Source organism: Podarcis melisellensis, assembly GCF_964234715.1.
Source record: "Podarcis melisellensis genome assembly, chromosome: 14".
Taxonomy (NCBI): Eukaryota; Metazoa; Chordata; class Lepidosauria; order Squamata; family Lacertidae; genus Podarcis; species Podarcis melisellensis.
Window position 1 is genome coordinate 42,430,683 of NC_138546.1, and position 22,045 is coordinate 42,452,727.

The window sequence follows — 22,045 nt, forward strand, 5'->3', positions numbered from 1 at the left end:
GAAGCTGTCTGCGGAAAAACGCCAGCTCCCTAGGCCTAGAGAGCAAGATGAGCGCCACAACCCCAGAGTCGTCCGCGACTGGCCCTAATGGTCAGGGGTCCCTTTACCTTTACTCTCTATGAACAGAGCTCAATTAAGAAGCCACTTTCCAATTATGGAACTGCTTTTGGTACTGTTTTGGGGAGACAGCGGGGTGGACAGGTGTGGAAGACTCCCTGGTCCTGAATGGGTAACTGTGCCCCTGAAGGACCAGGTGCGCAGCGTGGGAGTCATTTTGGACTCACGGCTGTCCATGGAGGCGCAGCTCAATTCTGTGTCCAGGGCAGCTCCATCTGGTACGCAGGCTGAGACCCCACCTGCCCGCAGACTGTCTTGCCAGAGTGGTGCATGCTCTAGTTGTCTCCTGCTTAGACTACTGCAATGCACTCTACGTGGGGCTACCTTTGAAGGTGACCTGGAAACTACAACTGATCCAGAATGAGGCAGCAAGACTGGTGACTGGGAGTGGCCACCGGGACCATGCAACACCAGTCTTCTAAGACACCTGAAAGCAGCCGTATTTAGGGAAGTTCTTAATGCTTGATGTTTTATCTTGTTTTTAATATTCTGTTGAGAGCTGCCCGGAGTGGCTGGGGAAACCCAGCCAGGTGGGCAGGGTATAAATAATAAAATTATTATTATTATTGGTGATTCAACCTTCTGCCAGCAACACCCGATTCTACCCTAGTTAGGGGAGCCCCTGGCTCTTTTGGAGATACTTTTCCAAGGACCTAGAGCATAGGAAAACACCTTGTACAAACTTCCATTAGGATCCAAGTCATCTAGATTCTTTGGGTTATATCCCTTGTCAGGCTCAAGAGCAAATCCACTGAAATTAATGGGCTAACTTAGATCCAGTAATTTCAGTGGGCCAACTCTGATTAAAGCTTAGCTGAATACAACCATCTGTTTATTATATGGGTATATAAATAAATAAATAAAAATTGAATTCTTTTACAGTTCAAGCAAAATCAGACAATGTAATAAAACGGTACTTTATAGTCACAAGTCAACATTTCATACATCCGTTGCCTTTCTCCTTTTTGAACGTCGGCGAAGAGCTGTGTTGTCAGGTCATCCATTTTCTCTGCAGAGAGACAAAGTTTTTTTAAAAAAATGTATGCAAAATAAAACCATGAAATCATTAAACACACACGTAAGTTAGAGACTAATAAGCAAATTTTTAGAGAGTTTTAACTGTAAATGGATAATTTCACACAGAAATCAACACAAGATAGGACAGGTGTCATGCAAGGTTTGAGGAGCCAAAATGCTGCTTACTCTAAACTTAATTTTCAGGTTAGGCACCATATTGCAAATGATAAGTGAAATAAACATCCAGATCCTGAGGATCTTGACTGGTGTATCTGCCAGCAACTTTGGCACAAAGCCCTAAAATGGTAGCAAAATATCATGGGGGTAAGTCTATCTGGAAATTATATTGTACAGCTCCCATTCCTTTCAATAGGCTTGCTCAAGAGAACTCTGTGGTGGATTGTGACCACAGACCAAGTCTGTAATGGATGGCTATTATTATTAAGTAGTTGGGCAGGATTCAATGCACCAGTGTTTATTTGGGGGCACAGCAAATTCCACTGCCCTCTTGCCATATTTTGTTCATCATTGGAAAGTCACTCTTTGTGCCTCTGGTTCGTTGCTAGGAAGAAGCGCCACAAATCTGAGGCACAAGAAATGTTCCAAAAGGAGCAGAACCCAGTTTAACTGAAAACACGAAAGGGATAGCATGCCTTCCTCAGGGGCAATATTTTAGTGTTCTTTTTCTGCTTGCCACAATGAAGCTAACAAAACTAATGAATATGTGATCTGAATCACTTCACCTTTCATTTCCTCATTCTTCTCTTTAAGTTCCTTTTCTAGTTGCTTCTTCTGGTCCTGCAGCTCTGAGTTGCGGTTTTCAAGTTTTGACACCTTCTGCAAGGCAAAAGAAATGGCGGGACAAAAAGTGTTAAAAAACACATACTACAGTGGTACCTCGGGTTAAGTACTTAATTCGTTCCGGAGGTCCGTACTTAACCTGAAACTGTTCTTAACTTGAAGCACCACTTTAGCTAATGGGGCCTCCTGCTGCCACTGTGCCACCGGAGCATGATTTCTGTTCTCATCCTGAAGCAAAGTTCTTAACCTGAAGCACTATTTCTGGGTTAGCGGAGTCTGTAACCTGAAGCGTATGTAACCTGAAGCGTATGTAACCCGAGGTACCACTGTATATCTTTTAGGGGACACGGGTGGCGCTGTGGATTAAACCACAGAGCCTAGGACTTGCCGATCAGAAGGTCGGCAGTTTGAATCCCCGCGACAGGGTGAGGTCCCGTTGCTCGGTCCCAGCTCCTGCCAACCTAGCAGTTCAAAAGCACGTCAAAATGCAAGTAGATAAATAGGTACCGCTCCGGCGGGAAGGTAAACGGCATTTCCGTGTGCTGCTCTGGTTCGCCAGAAGCGGCTTAGTCATGCTGGCCACATGACCCGGAAGCTGTCTGTGGACAAACACCGGCTCCCTCGGCCAATAAAGTGAGATGAGCGCCGCAACCCCAGAGTCGGTCACGACTGGATGGTCAAGGGTCCCTTTACCCTTTACCTTTACCTTTTATATCCTTTAGAGCAGTGTTCCCCAACCTTGGGCCTCCAGCTGTTTTTGGACTACAACTCCCATCATCCCTCGCTAGCAAGGCCAGTGGTCAAGGATGATGGGAATTGTAGTCCAAAAACAGCTGGAGGCCCAAGGTTGGGGAACACTGCTTTAGAGCACTCACGGATTTCAGTTAATGCACGATTACTCCAAAGCACATCATCATTCCCAACCCCAGCCCCGCTTGTTGTCACAGTAATTCTTTAGATGCTACTTTATTGGCGAAGTTCACGTGTAGCACTAAACTACATGCACGAGCATGGTGCTGATAACACCAAGGTTTCAGGTTCGATCCCCATATGGGACAGCTGCGTACTCCTGCACTGCAAGGGGTTGGTCCAGATGACCCTCAGGGTCCCTTCCAACTCTATAAATCTATGATTCAAGCTGAAGCAACCCTGAGCAAATCGAGACTTTCAAAATCTGCCTAGCCCCTTTCCCCCACGCAGCTGAAAGGAGTTCAGTAGCATTTAGTTCCACTTTCCCTTAATCTCAGCATGGTATTATGAATGAATCAAAGCTTGTGACTGACCACAAACTCTAGCTAAACTAGCTGTTTGACATTCATTAACTAATTGGTTGAAGGTGGGTCATTTGAAGCTGGCACAGTTTGTGGATCCTCCTCTTTGCCAGCCCTATGCTTGGAGCTTGGAAAGCATTGATCACAGGGCATGCAAAGCGCTTTGCATAAGACTTCCTAAACACCTGACAACCAGCTGGCTGCTGCTGGGCATTGAGGAAGTGCTGCACAAAGTGCTTTGCAAACCCTGTGCTCAGTGCTTCCCAAGCACCAAGCATAGCATCAGCAAAAACTGCTTTCTGTAAGAACTGGCCACACAATCAAGTTCCTCACAGCGAACTTGGGAAAACAACCTTGTGGACCAGATTTGGCCCACAGGCAGGAAGTTCCACAGCTCTGATTTAGCATTACATGCAAACAGAACCACTGTAAGCCCCATAAAGAGTAACCTGTTCGTAGTCTTCTCTATGCTTCTTCTCTTTTTCTTCCGACATTTTCTTTTGCGCAGCTAATTTTTCAAGATCCAGCTGAAGCTTCTGAATTGTTTCTATACCATTGGAGTGATTTGAAGCTAGAGTGGTCAATCTTTCCAACAGAACATTATTCTCCTTATTCTAAAATAAATATAAAATCAGCAAAGTATTACAGGGTTGTAAGAAACGTAGAGCTAAGTCAAAGTCACTTAGCGGTATACTTGTTGTGCTGGCAGAAATTGCTGTGCAATGGAAAACAAGGGATTCCTTTGCTGTTCAACCTTTAAACTCTGCAATCTCCGAGCACGATAGCTCTTATGCTAGAGGGCAGACAACGTTGGATACAACCCTAGAGTAGTTGCTTTGTTTTACCATTGGTAAAATAAACATGCCCCGTTCAAAACTGAAATCCAAAAGATTTAACCCCACCCCACCCCCCAAAAAATGACAGGAATGTCCTTAAAACAGACAGAAGCAGCAAAAAATAATAATAATAAGCATACCAGCAATCAAATGGTCTGGCAAACAAAGCTCTTTTCATTAGACACCGAGATGGCAATATTATTGGCAGAAGATAAGTATCTTTGTAGGGCAGGGAACTAGCATTAGAAGATGGTCACAATGGATGTTGTTGTTTAGTCGCCTAGTCGTGTCCGACTCTTCGTGACCCCATGGACCAGAGAACGCCAGGCACCTCTGTCCTCCACTGCCTCCCGCAGTTTGGTCAAACTCATGCTGGTAGCCTCGAAAACACTATCCAACCATCTCGTCCTCTGTCGCCCCCTTCTCCTTGTGCCCTCCATCTTTCCCAACATCAGGGTCTTCTCCAGGGAGTCTTCTCTTCTCATGAGGTGGCCAAAGTACTGGAGCCTCAGCTTCACAATCTGTCCTTCCAGTGAGCACTCAGGGTTGATTTCCTTCAGTATGGAGAGGTTTGATCTTCTTGCAGTCCATGGGACTCTCAAGAGTCTCCTCCAGCACCATAATTCAAAAGCATCAATTCTTCGGCGATCAGCCTTCTTTATGGTCCAGCTGTCGTTTCCATACATCACTACTGGGAAAACCATAGCTTTAACTATACGAACCTTTGTTGGCAAGGTGATGTCTCTACTTCTCAAGATGCTGTCTAGGCCTGTCATTGCCCTTCTCCCAAGAAGCAGGCGTCTTTTAATTTCGTGGCTGCTGTCACCATCTGCAGTGATCATTGAGCCCAAGAAAGTAAAATCTCTCACTACCTCCATTTCTTCCCCTTCTATTTGCCAGGAGGTGATGGGACCAGTGGCCATGATCTTCGTTTTTTTGATGTTGAGCTTCAGACCATATTTTGCGCTCTCCTCTTTCACCCTCATTAAAAGGTTCTTTAATTCCTCCTCACTTTCTGCCATCAAGGTTGTGTCATCTGCATATCTGAGGTTGTTGATATTTCTTCCGGCAATCTTAATTCCGGCTAGGGATTCATCCAGCCCAGCCTTTCGCATGATGAATTCTGCATATAAGTTAAATAAGCAGGGAGACAAAATACAGCCTTGTCGTACTCCTTTCCCAATTTTGAACCAATCAGTTGTTCCATATCCAGTTCTAACTGTAGCTTCTTGTCCCACATAGAGATTTCTCAGGAGACAGATGAGGTGATCTGGCACTCCCATTTCTTTAAGAACTTGCCATAGTTTGCCGTGGTCGACACAGTCAAAGGCTTTTGCATAGTCAATGAAGCAGAAGTAGATGTCTTTCTGGAACTCTCTAGCTTTCTCCATAATCCAGCGCATGTTTGCAATTTGGTCTCTGGTTCCTCTGCCTCTTCTAAATCCAGCTTGCACTTCTGGGAGTTCTCGGTCCACATACTGCTTGAGCCTTCCTTGTAGAATTTTAAGCATAACCTTGCTAGCGTGTGAAATGAGTGCAATTGTGCGGTAGTTGGAGCATTCTTTGGCACTGCCCTTCTTTGGGATTGGGATGTAGACTGATCTTCTCCAATCTTCTGGCCACTGCTGAGTTTTCCAAACTTGCTGGCATATTGAGTGTAGCACCTTAACAGCATCATCTTTTAAAATTTTAAATAGTTCAGCTGGAATACCGTCACTTCCACTGGCCTTGTTATTTGCAGTGCTTTCTAAGGCCCATTTGACTTCACTTTCTAGGATGTCTGGCTCAAGGTCAGCAACCACACTACCTGGGGTATACGGGACATCCATTTCTTTCTGATATAATTCCTCTGTGTATTCTTGCCACCTCTTCTTGATGTCTTCTGCTCCTGTTAGGTCCTTTCCACTTTTGTCCTTTATTATGGAAATCTTTGTACGAAATGTTCCTTTCATATCTCCAATTTTCTTGAACAGATCTCTGGTTCTTCCCATTCTATTGCTTTCCTCTATTTCTTTGCATTGCTCGTTTAAGAAGGTCTTCTTGTCTCTCCTTGCTATTCTTTGGAAATCTGCATTCAATTTCCTGTATCTTTCACCATCTCCCTCGCATTTTGCTTGCCTTCTCTCCCCCGCCATTTGTAAGGCCTCATTGGACAGCCACTTTGCTTTCTTGCATTTCCTTTTCATTGGGATGGTTTTCGTTGCTGCCTCCTGTATAATGTTACGAGCCTCCATCCATAGTTCTTCAGGCACTCTGTCCACCAAATCTAAATCCTTAAACCTGTTCCTCACTTCCACTGTGTATTCATAAGGGATTTGGTTTAGATTGTATCTTACCGGCCTAGTGGTTTTTCCTACTTTCTTCAGTTTAAGCTTGAATTTTGCTATAAGAAGCTGATGATCTGAGCCACAGTCAGCTCCAGGTCTTGTTTTTGCTGACTGTATAGAGCTTCTCCATCTTTGGCTGCAGAGAATATAATCAATCTGATTTCGATGCTGCCCATCTGGTGATGTCCATGTGTAGAGTCGTCTCTTGTGTTGTTGGAAAAGCGTGTTTGTGATGACCAGCTTGTTCTCTTGACAGAACTCTATTAGCCTTTGCCCTGCTTCGTTTTGATCTCCAAGGCCAAACTTGCCAGTTGTTCCTTTTATCTCTTGACTCCCTACTTTAGCATTCCAATCCCCTATGATGAGAAGAACATCCTTCTTTGGTGTCACTTCTATAAGGTGTTGTAAGTCTTCATAGAATTGGTCAATTTCAGTTTCTTCAGCACCAGTAGTTGGTGCATAAACTTGGATTACTGTGATGTTAAAAGGTCTGCCTTGGATTCGTATCGAGATCATTCTATCATTTTTGAGATTGCATCCCAGTACAGCCTTCGCCACTCTTTTGTTGACTATGAGGGCCACTCCATTTCTTTTACGGGTTTCTTGCCCACAGTAGTAGATATGATGGTCATCCGAACTGAATTCACCCATTCCCGTCCATTTTAGTTCACTGATGCCCAGGATGTCAATATTTATTCTTGCCATCTCATTTTTGACCACATCCAACTTACCCAGGTTCATGGTTCTTACATTCCAGGTTCCTATGCAATATTTTTCTTTACAGCATTGGACTTTCCTTTCGCTTCCAGGCATATCCGCAACTGAGCGTCCTTTCGGCTTTGGCCCAGCCGCTTCATCAGCTCTGGATCTACTTGTACTTGCCCTCCGCTCTTCCCCAGTAGCATGTTGGACGCCTTCCGACCTGAGGGGCTCATCTTCCAGCATCATAACTTTTATATGCCTGTTGTCTTTGTCCATGGAGTTTTCTTGGCAGGGATACTGGAGTGGCTTGCCGGTTCCTCCTCCAGGTGGATCACGTTTGGTCAAAACTCTCCACTATGACCTGTTCATCTTGGGTGCCCTGCTCGGCATAGTTCATAGCTTCTCTGAGTTCTTCAAGCCCCTTCGCCACGGCAAGGCAGTGATCCATGAAGGGGGTCACAATGGATAGGGGTGGCCAAATTAAAAGAATGAAATATCCCGCCCACAGGATCAATCATCAATTAGTTTAGGTAATGAAACTTTTTATTTGAGTAAAATGCACATAAAATTAATGCAAAGCATTAACAAACACTTTTAATTACCTGGTCTTCTAGTTTTTTCTGCAGCCTCTGTACCCTGTATGAAAGTTGTATGTTCAATACAAAACGGCGAATGCTCTGGAATCTGCGTCTAGCAAGCCAGGCTCGAGCATATTTTTGGAGGACCAAAGCCTTCTGTTCTTCAACCATCTTTATAAGAAATTAGAGGGAACAGCTAGTAGTTTAACAATTGCTTAGGCAATTTCTTATCACCTGACAAATATGCATTGAAAACTTCAGCAAAGTATCATCAAGCAAATACAGTTGTACCTTGGTTCTCGAATTTAATCCATTCCAGGAGTCCGTTCAACTCCCAAAACAGTTCGAAAACTAAGGCACGGGTTCTGATTGGCTGCAGGAGCTTCGGAAGCCACATCAGACGTTTGTCTTCCAAAAAACGTTTGCAAACCGGAACACTCACTTCCGGGTTTGTGACGTTCGGGAGCCAATTTGTTAGACAACTAAGTTGTTCGACTAACAAGGTACCACTGTATAACCAGAATGTACACAGGCAGAAATCTTCAAGCAGTCACTGTACAATGAAGATGCCACAACCCTACTGGCCAAACATAGCTCACTGTTACTTCCTTGCCTGCTTCTCACATGGCACATGGTGGTGTAAAAGCACAGACCATGTGTCACTGTAGAAGAACTCTGGCTCACTAGTTCATTCACACACCCACACCCACACACCCACACCATAATAATTATAGCACTGCTATACAGGGTTCCATGGGGTTCAAAGTGCTTTGGCATACATTATCTCGGTAATTCTTCCAAAAGCTCTATAATTAGAATGTAGGTCAATTTTGCTATTATTTACTATTATTCCCAAGGGACGCAGGTGGCGCTGTGGGTTAAAGCCTCAGCACCTAGGACTTGCCGATCGAAAGGTCGGCGGTTCGAATCCCTGCGGCGGGGTGCGCTCCCGCTGCTCGGTCCCAGCACCTGCCAACCTAGCAGTTCGAAAGCACCTCCGGGTGCAAGTAGATAAATAGGGACCGCTTACCAGCGGGAAGGTAAATGGCGTTTCCGCGTGCAGCTCTGGCTCGCCAGATGCAGCTTTGTCAAGCTGGCCACGTGACCCGGAAGTGTCTCCGGACAGCGCTGGCCCCTGGCCTCTTAAGTGAGATGGGCGCACAACCCCAGAGTCTGTCAAGACTGGCCCGTACGGGCAGGGGTACCTTTACCTTTACTATTATTCCCATATGCTAACTGGGAGGCTGACTTGAGGAGACCATAGTTTCCTATGGGAGGTGCAATGTGAACTGGGGACTTCATGGTTCACAGCTAACGCTCTTAACCATCATGGTATAGCATGCTAATTTGGGTACTAGTGGTGGAGTTTCTCTGACCAACACATAAAAGTACTGAGAATTCAGGGAGGTGAAGCTGAGGACAGACTTCGTATTGCAATTCTACACCGATAATTCAAGAAATATACATGTTATAAAAGAAGCAGCCCTATCAGACGTAGATATTTACTTCTTCATTGAACAGGAAACTAATATACAGATTATTTGGTGAATTATTTGTACCTTTCTGTATTTCCTCCTTGCCAGAAAGCCTCGAGTAAAAGCTTGGATTGTCAAAACAGCCACACGGATAAGATGGCAAAGCCTACGGACTAGATATCCCCGGCAGTACTTCTGGATAATGATAGCTGCCCATGCTTCTTTCAAGGCTCTTGCAGTGATAGCTTGTCTGAAGAGAAATTAAATTATCCTTAGTATTTGTGTCATCACTCAGTGGTAAGAGCACACAGAAGGTTGCAGGTTCAATCCCCGAAGCCTCCTTTCTAAAATCTTGAAGAGCCACCAACAATCAACTGTAGCCAACGGCGAGCTACAGTTCAGGGACCAATTGTCATGACCCCTGTATTCAGCAGTGATCTGGACACAGGGACTGAGGCTGTGGGGACCCCAGATGAGGAGCTGGAGCTGCGTTAGGGCTCAGAGAAGACAGTGGAAGATGGGGAGACCATTAAGCCTGAGGCAGTTGGCTAAGAACTCATCCAAGGAACCTCCCAGATCCTCCTAAGATCTTGGACCTTCACAGGCACCTTTCCCTGAGCCTGAAAAAGCACCACGCACATCCCCAGTTTAGCAGTGCACCAAGAGAGAGCCTATGGAATTGCACAAATGTAGCTGCAAAACCCAAAGGTGATCTTCCTTTAAAGTGTAGAATATCTCAATTTCTCACTACCTGAAAAGACTTTTAAAAGAATTTTTTGGACTGAAACTGTTGACAAACCTTTTACCACAAAATGATAGAATCACCGGGAGCCAGATAAAATTCCTTCAGGGACAGAATCCAACCCACTTACCACCAATTGGCCCTCATGGTTCTAGACCAGAAATGAGGGATATCCAGCTTGGGGGCTTAATCAGGCTTGCCAGACCATTTTGGGCAAACCTTCAAGCCACAGCTTACAGGAAGAACTGGAAACTCACTGGAATGTGCTACTGAATCTTCCTTTGCAGCCAAAAGTTGAGGGCCTTTTTCTTTGCAGCCTATGGTGACAACTTTTGGCTGTAAAGCACACCTAGTGTGTTCCTGATTCCTCTTTTGCATCCTGATCTGTACCTGCAAAAGGAGAATGTACTGTTGTATCTCTGGCTTGAACTCAAGCCTGGTAGCAAAGGAAAAGTCTTTTGCAGGAGGATTTCGTAGGAACAGAGGAAGCTGTGTTATGGAGTCAGACCATTAGTGTCAATGATGGAAACCGTGGGGAAAGCGGCAAGGCCATGGATAGCTCCAGGTGAGCAACAAGGTTGGGAGCAGACTGAGGACATTTACTCCTCCATCTCCAGACTGCTTCATCCAGGCTCCACCCCCTTGAAAGAACCTCAGGACCAACCCTCCAGCCTGAAGATGGGCACTCCTTCAATCTGCTCCATAACGATGAAGGTGCTACTGGATGGCAGCAACTTCACTGCAGAGCCAGATCTACCCATGAGGGTCAGATTCTGCAATAAAATGCATGGCTGGCTCCCAGATTACTGTCTGGAAAACAGACTGGCCCCATGACTATACCAGTTGATCATGTGAGCCTAGAGAAACATTGCTTGTCCCAAAGATTGGGAAACACAGCTGTCCATGGAGGCGCAGGTCAATTCTGTGTCCAGCGCAGCTGTCTACCAGCTCCATCTGGTATGCCGGCTGAGACCCTACCTGCCTCTCACCAGAGTGGTGCATGTTCTAGTTATCTCCCACTTGGACTACTGCAATGTGCTCTACGTGGACTACCTTTGAAGGTGACCCAGAAACTACAAATAATCCAGAAGAAGAAGAAGAAGAAGAAGAAGAAGAAGAAGAAGAAGAAGAAGAAGAAGAAGAAGAAGAAGAAGAAGAGTAGTAGTAGTAGTAGTAGTAGTAGTTTGGATTTGATATCCTGCTTTATCACTACCTGAAGGAATCTCAAAGCAGCTAACATTCTCCTTTCCCTTCCTCCCCCACAAAAAAACACTCTGTGAGGTGAGTGGGGCTGAGATACTTCAAAGAAGTGTGATTAGCCCAAGGTCACCCAGCAGCTGCATGTGGAGGAGCAGAGACACGAACCCAGTTCACTAGATTATGAGTCTACTGCTCTTAACCACTACACCACACTGGCAGCTAGATTGGTGACTGTGAGTGGCCACCGAGACCATATAACACCAGTCCTGAAAGACCTACATTGGCCCCCGGTACGTTTCTGAGCACAATTCGAAGTGTTGCTACTGACCTTTAAAGCCCTAAATGGCCTTGGCCCAATATACCTGAAGGAGCATTTTCACCCCCATCGTTCAGCCTGGACACTGAGGTTCAGCTCTGAGGGCCTTCTGGTGGTTCCCTCATTGTGAGGTTACAGGGAACCAGGCAGAGGGCCTTCTCGGTAGTGGCACCTGCCCTGTGGAGCGCCCTCCCATCAGATGTCAAGGAAATAAACAACTATCTGACTTTTAGAAGACATCTGAAGGCAGCCCTGCTTAGGGATTTTTTAAATGTTTGAGGTTGTATCGCTTTATTATTATTATTAATATTAATATTCTGTTGGGCACTGCCCAGAGTAGCTGAGGAAACCCAACCAGATGGGCGGGGTATAAATAATAAATTATTCTTATTGCTTCAGCACACCAACAGGACAGCGGTTCCCACTTCCCTTGTAGAAGATGCTAAGGCACCCTTTTGGAGCTAGCCAAATCCATCTGAAACCTATTCTAGAAGCATTCTGTTAGATTTCATATCTGTAGATATGAAAATGAGAACTTCTCCTACAAATAGATGGACATGAATCCCAGGCATTATCCTAGTCCTTCCACATATTTACATTCTTCTGAAAAAAAATTTAAACAAACCCCTGACTAGGTTAGTCCCTGAAATTACCGTACAGTCCGTTGTCCTCGGAAGTACTGCTGTATTATAACTGCTGCTTGTCTGATATGGAGGAATTTCTTCCGCTGCAGCCAACCTCGGGCATTCTTCTGAATCACAATACATGCTTGCCTCAACTTATCTGACCGTAATTTTTCCAGATAAGCAACCTGCCCTGCTCTGAAGAAAATTTTTGTTCTACCAAATTGGTATTGGGTTGGATCCTGGGAGAAACAAAAAAAGGCTTTGTTAAATATATTTCAAATGTATTGCAACATGATACAAATGTTTAATTCTAGCCGTCATGAAGGAAAAGTACAATATTGAGACCAAGAATGTATTTTCATTTACAGATGACAAATGAATTCTGGGTGATTAAATATGAATGGAAGCCTGTCACCTTGGATAACTGATTGTTACAAAACCTCTGACCTCAATGAGCCGCTGCAAAACAATCTTGCAAATTTGTTTCTTGTCAGTAAGAGAGAGTTCATGCTGAGACATGAGAATCCTGTAACGGCTGTAAAACTCAATGTAAGTCCACCTATAAAATAAAAATAGCAGGTGGACCAGTGAATTAAATTGATTGGATTGGATTGATCTTTATTACGGCCATTGGCCCGTCACACAACAGTTTCCCATACCACCATAATGTACTTGAACCTCCAAATTTAAAACCGCCAAAACTTACAAAAAAAACAGACAAGAACCAAAGCAAAACAAAAACAAAAGTCCACCTATAAAATAAAAATAGCAGGTGGACCAGTGAATTAAATTGATATAAATCAAAATCACTGAAACCCGCAGCAATTGTTACATACCTAGATGGGTAACTTTGAGCACTAATCCGAATTGTTTCTAAAACACCACAAGCTCGCAATTGCTGAACCACTCTTTTAGAATCAAACCTATGGGAATCAAATAAAACAGATATTTTTGCCGTTTTTATGAATGATTAAGTCCTTTAATTCTATAGGCTATATATCATGGTGGGTTATTTTAACAGGCAAAGTGAAGTTTCTATGTAATAATTTTTATTTTTATTTTGGTAATAATTATTTTTTTAAAGCCCCATTCCGGGAAGGGGTAAGTTATGAAAAATAACTTATGTTAAGTTGTGAAATTTTATGGAAAGTAGATTTCCTATTCATACCACTTTAAAAGCAACAATTAAAAAAGGGAGGACTTTGCCTAATAAACAATTGGCATGAAGAACACTATCCATCTTCAGTGTAATAATGAAACACATCTCTGTTAAAGCAAAGAGTATATTTCAATTGAATACTCACTCAAACGCTAGCTTCTGATCATTTGGCTTGATGCATCGCACATAGTGAGGAGTGGTTGCATTAAGTGTCTCCATTAGTAAATATAAGGAAGTACGAAACTAGAAAATATTAAAACATTGACTGCTTTAACCTTCAGAACGAAACAACAAAGCAATACTGACTTGAGAAAGGGCATTCTGACAGACAAAAATATATACCACAAAACTCTGAGAGCATTCCACTGAATATTTACAAACTAGGAAAGAGTTGGTAAATTTGAGTGAAAAAGTGGGGGGGCATTTTTGTATTCTCTCTATCATCCCCTTGATCTCTCCCTCTTGCTTAAGCCTCTCCCAGTGCCATGTATACTGCCTTCAGGTTCTTGAAAGAAAGATGGAATACAGGCCTGTCCCACTAATGTGCACAGGGGCAGAGGAAGGGTGGGTGGGTGCGATGCGCCCTGGGGGGTGACAAAATGCCGGGCAGCACTCACTGCGGGGCCTGCAGTGCGCCCAAGCCATGCATCTCTCCTGGGAGTGAAGCGGTGGCTGCCCAAATGGTCCACCTGCTGCATCGCCCCAAGCTGTAGAGTGGCTGAGTGAGAGGAGGCAGGCAGACTCTGTAGGTGCGCCCCATGGGGTGCCTCGCCCCACCCCTGGGCGCGCCGCCCTAGGCGCCTGAGCGGCTTCCTCCGCTGCTGGATGTGCAACCAGCTTTTGTTACAGGGAACCAGGCAGAGGGCCTTCTCAGTAGTGGCGCCCGCCCTGTGGAACGCCCTCCCATCAGATGTCAAAGCGATAAACAACTACCTGACATTCAGAAGACATCTGAAGGCAGCCCTGTTCAGGGAAGTATTTAATATGTGACATTTTAGTGTATTCTTCATCTTTGTTGGAAGCCGCCCAGAGGAAACCCAGCCAGATGGGCGGGGTACAAATAATAAATTATTATTATTATTATTATTATTATTATTATTATTGGACCCGGAAGAGAGCAGAACAGGGGGGCTGGGGAAACAGGGGCATAACGGGGCAGAGTGGGCTCATGCGTGCTCTGCCAACGCGTACAGGGGCCAGGAACAGAACCTACACGCAAAAGGATTGCCGCCTGTATAAATGTACTAATGGCTCATCAGCCATTAAGAGGAATCTAAAAATACCTTATTGCCAACTGTTGTACGGAACTGCTTATTAGGTGGCTTGATCACTGTTTTCGCAGACTTAACTTTGATCACCGAGCTGAATGGGGAGACAGGTACTGGACTGTCTTGAAAAAAGTTTGCACATAGTCGAAACTAAAGAGAAACAACAGTTGCATGTGATGGTTATTAAAGGTAAAGGTACCCCTGCTCGTGTCCGACTCTAGGGTTGCGTGCTCATCTCGCTCTAGAGGCCGTGAGCCGGCGCCGTCCGAAGACACTTCCGGGTCACGTGGCCAGCGTGACAAAGCTGCTCTGGCGAGCCAGCACCAGCGCAGCACACAGAAACACCGTTTACCTTCCCGCTATAAAGCGGTACCTATTTATCTACTTGCACTTAGGGGTGCTTTCGAACTGCTAGGTGGGCAGGAGCTGGGACCGAAAGACGGGAGCTCACCTCGCCGCGGGGATTCGAACCGCCGACCATACGATCGGCAAGTCCTAGGCACTAAGGTTTTACCCACAGCGCCACCCGCGTCCCGTGCAATGGTTATTACATATATTCATTTGTTACTAATAGGAAAGGTGACTATAAATAGAAAACATGTTTAGAAAGAATATCTAAATAGAAACAAGAACTTGCATCTAGGCTGCCATTTTATCTATTTCAAGAATGTAATAATAGATGAGAGCATCTTTTTAAATAGTATATGACAGCAGATGTACCAGTAGGAAGGAACAGAACAGGTTATTTACAAACCTTGCTGCTTCGTAAGATTTCAATTAATACTTCATATACTGTGTCTCTATTTTTTTCCAAAAATCCATCACTTTTATACTCCACCTGCATGAGAAAGGTGAAATCAACAATTGCTAAGAAACATGTAAAGCTATATAGAAACAACATACTTTTTTCAGTTCCCAAGCTGATAAAAGGCCACATCCATGGCTTCATTAACAGAAAATAAGACTTAGGAAGTTGCCTAAGCTATAACACGAAGACCTTAGCTCTGACTGTCAACCATTTTCATCCACGAAAGTTGCAATATTGCCAGATCCAGCAATTCCAAGTTCCTGACATAGCAGTGCATTCACCCACCATGAATACTTGGATCTGTCTTTTATTTTATTTTATTTTAATATACTACCCTTCATCTGAAGTTCACACGCCAGTTTACAGTATAGGGAAGTGAATTCAAACCTACTTAATATAATCAGTAGGCATTACATAGCTGAGAAATCTATACTAAACTGCTTTTGAGCCAACTGTACGCAAAGCAAAATAGCAAGATATATTTCCATCTGTATCATCATCATTTACATATTCTTTAAATCCTGGGTTAGAAGCAGGCCCTGATTAGCATTAACCAGAGTTAGCATTTGCAGAAATAACATCAAAGCCTGCTTCCAGGTGAAGGGAGGAGGGAGTCAGAACACCACCCCACAATAGCCCATTCCTGTAATCTTAAACATGGTTATAAGCTGGGGAACACTGCATCCACATTTACATCTATAATTCATATTGTCAATTGTTTTGTCTTTGTAAATCAGGAGGTAACTAAAGCAAACAGCTTCATTTTCCAGAACGTTTGCTGTATACTTCATAGGCAAACACATCCATTAGATTATAGAGGATATTTTACACTCTAAACATTATATCCAGACATGGGAAGGTTGCAGCACCTGGGCAAGAGGAATGCCTTACCTTATCAGCAAAGTGCTGGATTATAAAAGAAGAGTTTGACATTCTTGGCTCTTCAAAGAGCGGGTTCTTGTTTCCAAAATTGTTATATAACTTAAGGAGCCAGTTTTCATCAGTTCCCTGAGGTAACTGCAAAAAAAAAAGTGAAACGCGATGTGCAAAATAACTTTAGCCAATTATTCAGTTAACGGGGCTGCTGTTTTGCAAGGCAAAAGTGGTTTCAAGCTGGGTGCCCCAGTAGCAGCACCCAAGCATCTTACTCTCTGAAGTACTGTGGTAGCTTCCCAGAGGAAGGAGCTAAGCTCCACTGCTGCAGATGGTCAGCTTATCAGGTCAGCAGGGGTCATAGGATTTCATATTGTCCTACAAAACCTGTGACTGTTGGCTTGGCTTCGCAGTGTAAGCAACCTCAGGCACAGACTGAACCCTGAAATTGCCTACCCCTGCACACTTCCTGCATTGCCTGCTACTTTCCCAATTCACTTCCAAACATCTGGCCCTGACATGGCCTATAGGCTAGCGTGCGTATAGTACCTTATAGAGACCCTCTAAGTGTCCCTATTTTCCAAGGACAGTCCTGGATTTACAGAAGCCATCCTGGTTTCTAATTTGATCCCAGAATGCCCTGCTTTTCCTTAGGACATCTATATTTTCATCAGAGAAATGTTGGAGGGTATGGAGTTATGCGACCCCTGAGCCAAGGAGATCAGTAACTACACAACCTTTAGAAGACACCGAAAGGCAGCACTGTGCAGTCGTACCTTGGAAGTCAAACAGTTTAGTTCCTGAACGTTTTGGATTCCGAACATTGCAAACCCAGAAATGACTGTTCCGGTTTGCGAACTATTTTTGGAAGCCAAACGTCCGACTGGGCTTCTGCTGCTTTCGATTGGCTTCAGGAGCTTCTCGCAGCCAATCAGAAGCTACACTTTGGTTTTCAAACATTTTGGAAATCGAATGGACTTCTAGAACAGATTCCGTTCAACTTCAAAGGTACGACTGTATAGGGAAGTTTTTTTAAATGTTTAATTATGTTTTTATATATGTTGGAAGCCACCCAGAGTGGCTGGGGCAAACCAGGCAGGGTATAAATAATAAAATTAGGATGATGGAATAGGACATCCCTATTTTCATCAGAGAAATGTTGGAGGGTATGCCTTTTACTTGAGAGTATGCCAGCACAAGTATAAAGAAGCTTATTAAAAAGAAATATTTGAACTCTTTCTTACATTAATGAGACGTCTTGCCGACGTGGCTGCATAAATGTTGTGTAAAGAGGAGAAAATAAAGCAAAGATGTAGGTCTACAGCAACTATACTGAGAAAAGCAAAATAAAAACAGAATAAAAACTTACCAGGCACTCTTCATCCAAAAGCTCTAAAATGCCCATTTTAGCTTCAATAAGATCAATGACTGGTTGGTTGTCATAAAAGTCAATGAGCGTCCATGGGATATTTTCTTTCATATATTCTTCTTGTTCAAGTTTAAAGACATGCTAATAATGACATTGTCAGATACGGTCACAACAAAATCAGGACAGCAAAGGAAAACCTGAGGATAGACTCTTATGTAACATGTTTGGTTCAGAAGCTGGAGCTGGTGCAGAACACTGCAGACAGGTTGCTATCAAGCATTGGCTACTGACAACGTATAATACCTGTGTTGAAGGAGCTACCAAGCTATCTTCAAGAAAGACAGAGATTTTTAGATGCAAAACAAATGAACAAAATTACTTCATAAGGTTAATACAGTATGCAAATAAAAAATCAATAGCCATGGCAGAATGAGCCAATCTAGCGCATACTGGTTGGAAGTTTCTTTATTGTAGACAATAACCCTTAGAAAAGTTGCACTGACAATTATTAAGGTAGAAACTTTCTGTTAGTTCAAAAGCATCATGCTGGGCCACCTTGCGCTATAATGACAGCTGTTCAGAAATAGAAGACATGCTACATGTTTATTTGAGATGTTGCATATTAGATATAAGAAGATAACACATGACTGAAATAGAATTTCAAAATTTTCAAGTTCCTAGAAGTTACTCACAAAGTAAACAGGTTGTTTTTCAAGAATTCCAATTACTAATATCCATAAGATATATCATACCAGGTTAAATTGCTGCTGAAGCTTTTCGTTGGCATAATTGATGCAAAACTGTTCAAAGCTGTTGATATCAAAAGTTTCAAATCTGAAATAAATGGTTGGAAATGTCATTATTAATCTTTATTTGATGAAACCTTGGCCTGTGAGGGACTAATATCTGCCGCTTTCATGCCAGCAGATTCAGGTGGCAGTTTGAGCATTGGAGAACTACGGGAGAAACGTTTCTGAACTTTTGCTAGCAAATCGTGCACCATTGCCTATTTTAATTATATACTGCCTAAAGAACTTCAGTTATCAATAAGTCCTCCCAGCAAAGTATTCTAGCATCTCATTCCTCCATTCTACAAGAGATTGTTTCCAATCATTTGCTGAAATAAGACAGAGTACAGTGGTACCTCGGGTTACATACATTTCAGGTTACATACGCTTCAGGTTACAGACTCCGCTAACTCAGAAATAGTGCTTCGGGTTAAGAACTTTGCTTCAGGGTGAGAACAGAAATCATGCTCTGGTGGTGCGGCAGCAGCAGGAGGCCCCATTAGTTAAGTGGTGCTTCAGGTTAAGAACAGTTTCAGGTTAAGAACAGCCTCCGGAACGAATTAAGTACTTAACCCAAGGTACCACTGTATTAAATAAACGTGCAGTTTTTTCTCTCTCTCAGAAATAACCATCTTACCCATAGATGTCCAAAACACCAATAAAAGTGTGCTGTTTGCCAGAAAACTCCAGTGCCTTGTTAATTCGTTCCACGATGAAATCAAAAAGGTGGGCATAAATCTTTTTTGCCAAAGCATCACGGGCATTAAGGGCTTGGAGTTTTGTCATGGGCTTCACTACAGTTTCAGAGGTGGTGACAATTTTTCTGTGGCACAGCCACCGTGCCACTTTGTCGCTTTCTAAATCCAGTAGGTCACAGAATATGTGGAGATGTTTGTCATCCAGCTTTGAAAAAGAAGAAAGAAATCAATAATCAACAACCAGAGTTTCAATAATAAGGTAGTCATGCTTCAGAATGCTGCGTACTTTAATAACAGTAATAGGACAACATCCAAGCTGGGTGTGGGTGTGTGGAGGACGACAGGCTAGCAATGAAATTTCCACATCAAATATCTAAACCCAGTGGTTGCTGGTGCCTAATGAGATTTGGTAGGGCAGAAGACAGGGAGGCCAACACTAGGTGGAGCCAGAGCCAATAACAGGCAGAGTCATCTAATTCTAGTACAGTCCCCATCCTCCTCCCTGCTAAATACTATAAAGGTAACACTGAGAATAAGGTAAGGTGGAAGAAGTGGACAAGAAGTGGGCTGGTTGAAGGTAAGAAGACAGGCAGCTAGGGATTGGCTGAGGTTAGTGAGTCAGTGCCCATTTGCCCTAATGGACCAGCCTCTACTGCCTAAATCAGGCACAGGCAAGCTCCAGCCCTCCAGATGTTTGGGACTACAATTCCCATCATCCCTAGCTAACAGGACCAGTGGTCAGGAATGATGGGAATTGTAGTCCCAAACATCTGGAGGGCCAGAGCTTGCCTATGCCTGGCCTAAATCCTCACATTTTATTAAGTCCAGAACCTAGTGTTATTTTAATGAGGAGTAATATAACACACCCATAGACATAGTTAGAGAAGTGCACATTACAATGTTATCAGCATATATAATAAATTAAACTAAACATTACAAAGGTGGTTTACAGGAAGAATTAGAAACCAGGAAGAGGAGGTCTTTAATAAAGAATGGGGAAAGTTTATAATTTATTTGAAAAGCTATTGTAAATAACTACATACATTGGTAGGATTGACAGAAAACTTGTAGTAAAAATTTGAACTATGGATTGACAAAGGATTTATAAAAATAGAGTTGTAATAGAGATGCAGAGGGGAAAATCATTACATTAATATCCACAATGGGGGGTGGAGGGAAGTCAGAAGGGATTATATTTTTATGTTTTTAATTCATTCGTTTATGTAAAATAGAAAATGCAAACATAAAATTTATTTAAAAATAAACACTACAAAGGTGGTACAGGAATTTGACAAGAGTATGTACCATCTCTGTATTCTTTGTGACACACTGCCATCAATGTAGACAGGCGGGGAACCTAAAGTTTCCTCAGTCACATGAAATTTTACATTTGCCGGCAACATAGCTACAAATTTCCACGCAATTGTATCAAGACATTACAACGCATATTTTAAAAGACCAGGATTAAAACTACATTATTTGTTTCAGTCCCTGATGAAAGCAGGAGCAGAACCCAAGAAGAGCTCCATTTCGCAATCCACTGCAATGTCAAGAGGTCCCAGGGTTTACTAGATTTGAAACCTGGAAATCATTCAGTCCCATATACTATTTCCGGTGCCAGAACTCATCCCCCTAGCATGCAAGGCTTGATCTGAAAGCATCTATAAGGGGGCATTTTGCTCCCCACTGAGAAACTGAAAAGGATCATGAAAAGGAGGGCACACAGAGGATGCATGAACAAGAATAACTTTAATACAAGGCTTGCAGCACAGAACTGAAAGTGCAGTGCCTTCTTGTATGGTAAACCAGGAAAGCCAATGAGCTACACAACACAAAGCATTGTGGTGTAAGAGACACTGAAATGTCGATTTTGGCTATGAAGAACCCAGGTCCAAAACCTAACTGAGCTATGAAGCAAACTGGGTGAACGTCACAGCCCAACCTCAGCCCCGGAGTTGGCGAAACTAAAGTGCTTTTTGGAGAAAGGGCAAGATACAAATGCATTTAGTAAATAGTACCGTATTTTTCGCTCTATAAGACACACTTTTCCCCTTCTAAAAAGTAAGGGAAAATGTGTGTGCGTCTGATGGAGCGAATGCAGGCTGCGCAGCTAAGCCAGAAGCCAGAAGCAGCGTTCCATCTCGCTGTTCTAGCTTCTGGCTTAGCTGCGCAAAGCCTCTGCAGGGCAGCAGGATAAAGGCACCCCACTGCCCTGCAGAGGCTGCATGGGCTGCCCCAGAAGCCAGAACAGCGAGACGGAGCGCTGTTCTAGCCTCGGGGTTAGCGGCGCAAAGCCTCCGCAGGGCAGCGGGGAGCCTTCATCCCCTTGCCCTGCAGAGGCTTCGCGCAAAGCTAGACCAGTTAGAGGGAGCGCTGTGCAGCCCTCCCTCTAGCTATTCTGGCTTTTGAATGGCCCCGCGAAGCCCCCGCAGGGCACGGGGATGAAGGCTCCCTGTGCCCTGCGGAGGCTTTGCGCAAAGCTAGACCAGCTATTCCAGCAGCTATCCCAGAAGCCAGAACAGCAAGAGGCTATCCCAGAAGCCAGATCCCTCTTGCTGTTCTGGCTTCTGGGATTCAGAATTTTTTTCCCTTATTTCCTCCCCCCCAACTAGGTGCGTCCTATCATCTGGAGCATCCTATAGAGCGGAAAATACGGTAACTCGATTGGCTTTGAGGGTTGCATCCTCAAAGAAGGAAATGTGCAGCAAGACTAAAGTGCAGCATGATTAAGAGTGTGCCCTAGCTAAATGGGAAAACATGGCAAGGGCTTCTTTCATTGTTCACCAAGGGAAAATAAGTCCCAAAATATTTTGCTGGCAATTCTTACACTAACAGAAGATCTTTCATCACCAACAGGAACTATTTGCACATTGCCTAAGTGCAGAATGGCTGCCAATATTTTAAAAACGTCCATCTGGAAATCTTCCTTCAAACCTAAAAGGAAAACAAATAAATCTCGATTCAACATTACACAGCCAACAACAGGAAGAAATGCAGGCATTAGGTGTTGCAAGTGACAGTACATAAATTAGAAGTAACTCTCGTTTTCATGCATTGCATTTTAGCATAGGGCC

At 43.7% G+C, this 22,045-nt stretch overlaps 1 protein-coding gene across 3 annotated transcripts in view; it reads right to left on the reverse strand.

The window, feature by feature from the left end:
• The window catches only part of MYO5C (myosin VC), a 58,387-nt gene that overhangs the window by 23,537 nt on the left and 12,805 nt on the right, over positions 1 to 22,045 (reverse strand). For all 3 annotated transcript variants that reach the window (XM_081888383.1, XM_081888382.1, XM_081888384.1), the window contains 16 exons: positions 21,799 to 21,905; positions 18,911 to 19,176; positions 18,238 to 18,319; positions 17,486 to 17,626; positions 16,135 to 16,260; positions 15,190 to 15,273; positions 14,451 to 14,585; positions 13,313 to 13,410; positions 12,845 to 12,931; positions 12,456 to 12,567; positions 12,036 to 12,247; positions 9,209 to 9,374; positions 7,674 to 7,820; positions 3,656 to 3,820; positions 1,878 to 1,971; positions 1,063 to 1,126 (listed from right to left, as the gene is read on the reverse strand). In XM_081888383.1, coding sequence (XP_081744509.1) covers positions 1,063 to 1,126; positions 1,878 to 1,971; positions 3,656 to 3,820; positions 7,674 to 7,820; positions 9,209 to 9,374; positions 12,036 to 12,247; positions 12,456 to 12,567; positions 12,845 to 12,931; positions 13,313 to 13,410; positions 14,451 to 14,585; positions 15,190 to 15,273; positions 16,135 to 16,260; positions 17,486 to 17,626; positions 18,238 to 18,319; positions 18,911 to 19,176; positions 21,799 to 21,905 — 2,086 coding nt within the window. The remainder of the gene's footprint in view (positions 1 to 1,062; positions 1,127 to 1,877; positions 1,972 to 3,655; positions 3,821 to 7,673; positions 7,821 to 9,208; positions 9,375 to 12,035; positions 12,248 to 12,455; positions 12,568 to 12,844; positions 12,932 to 13,312; positions 13,411 to 14,450; positions 14,586 to 15,189; positions 15,274 to 16,134; positions 16,261 to 17,485; positions 17,627 to 18,237; positions 18,320 to 18,910; positions 19,177 to 21,798; positions 21,906 to 22,045) is intronic.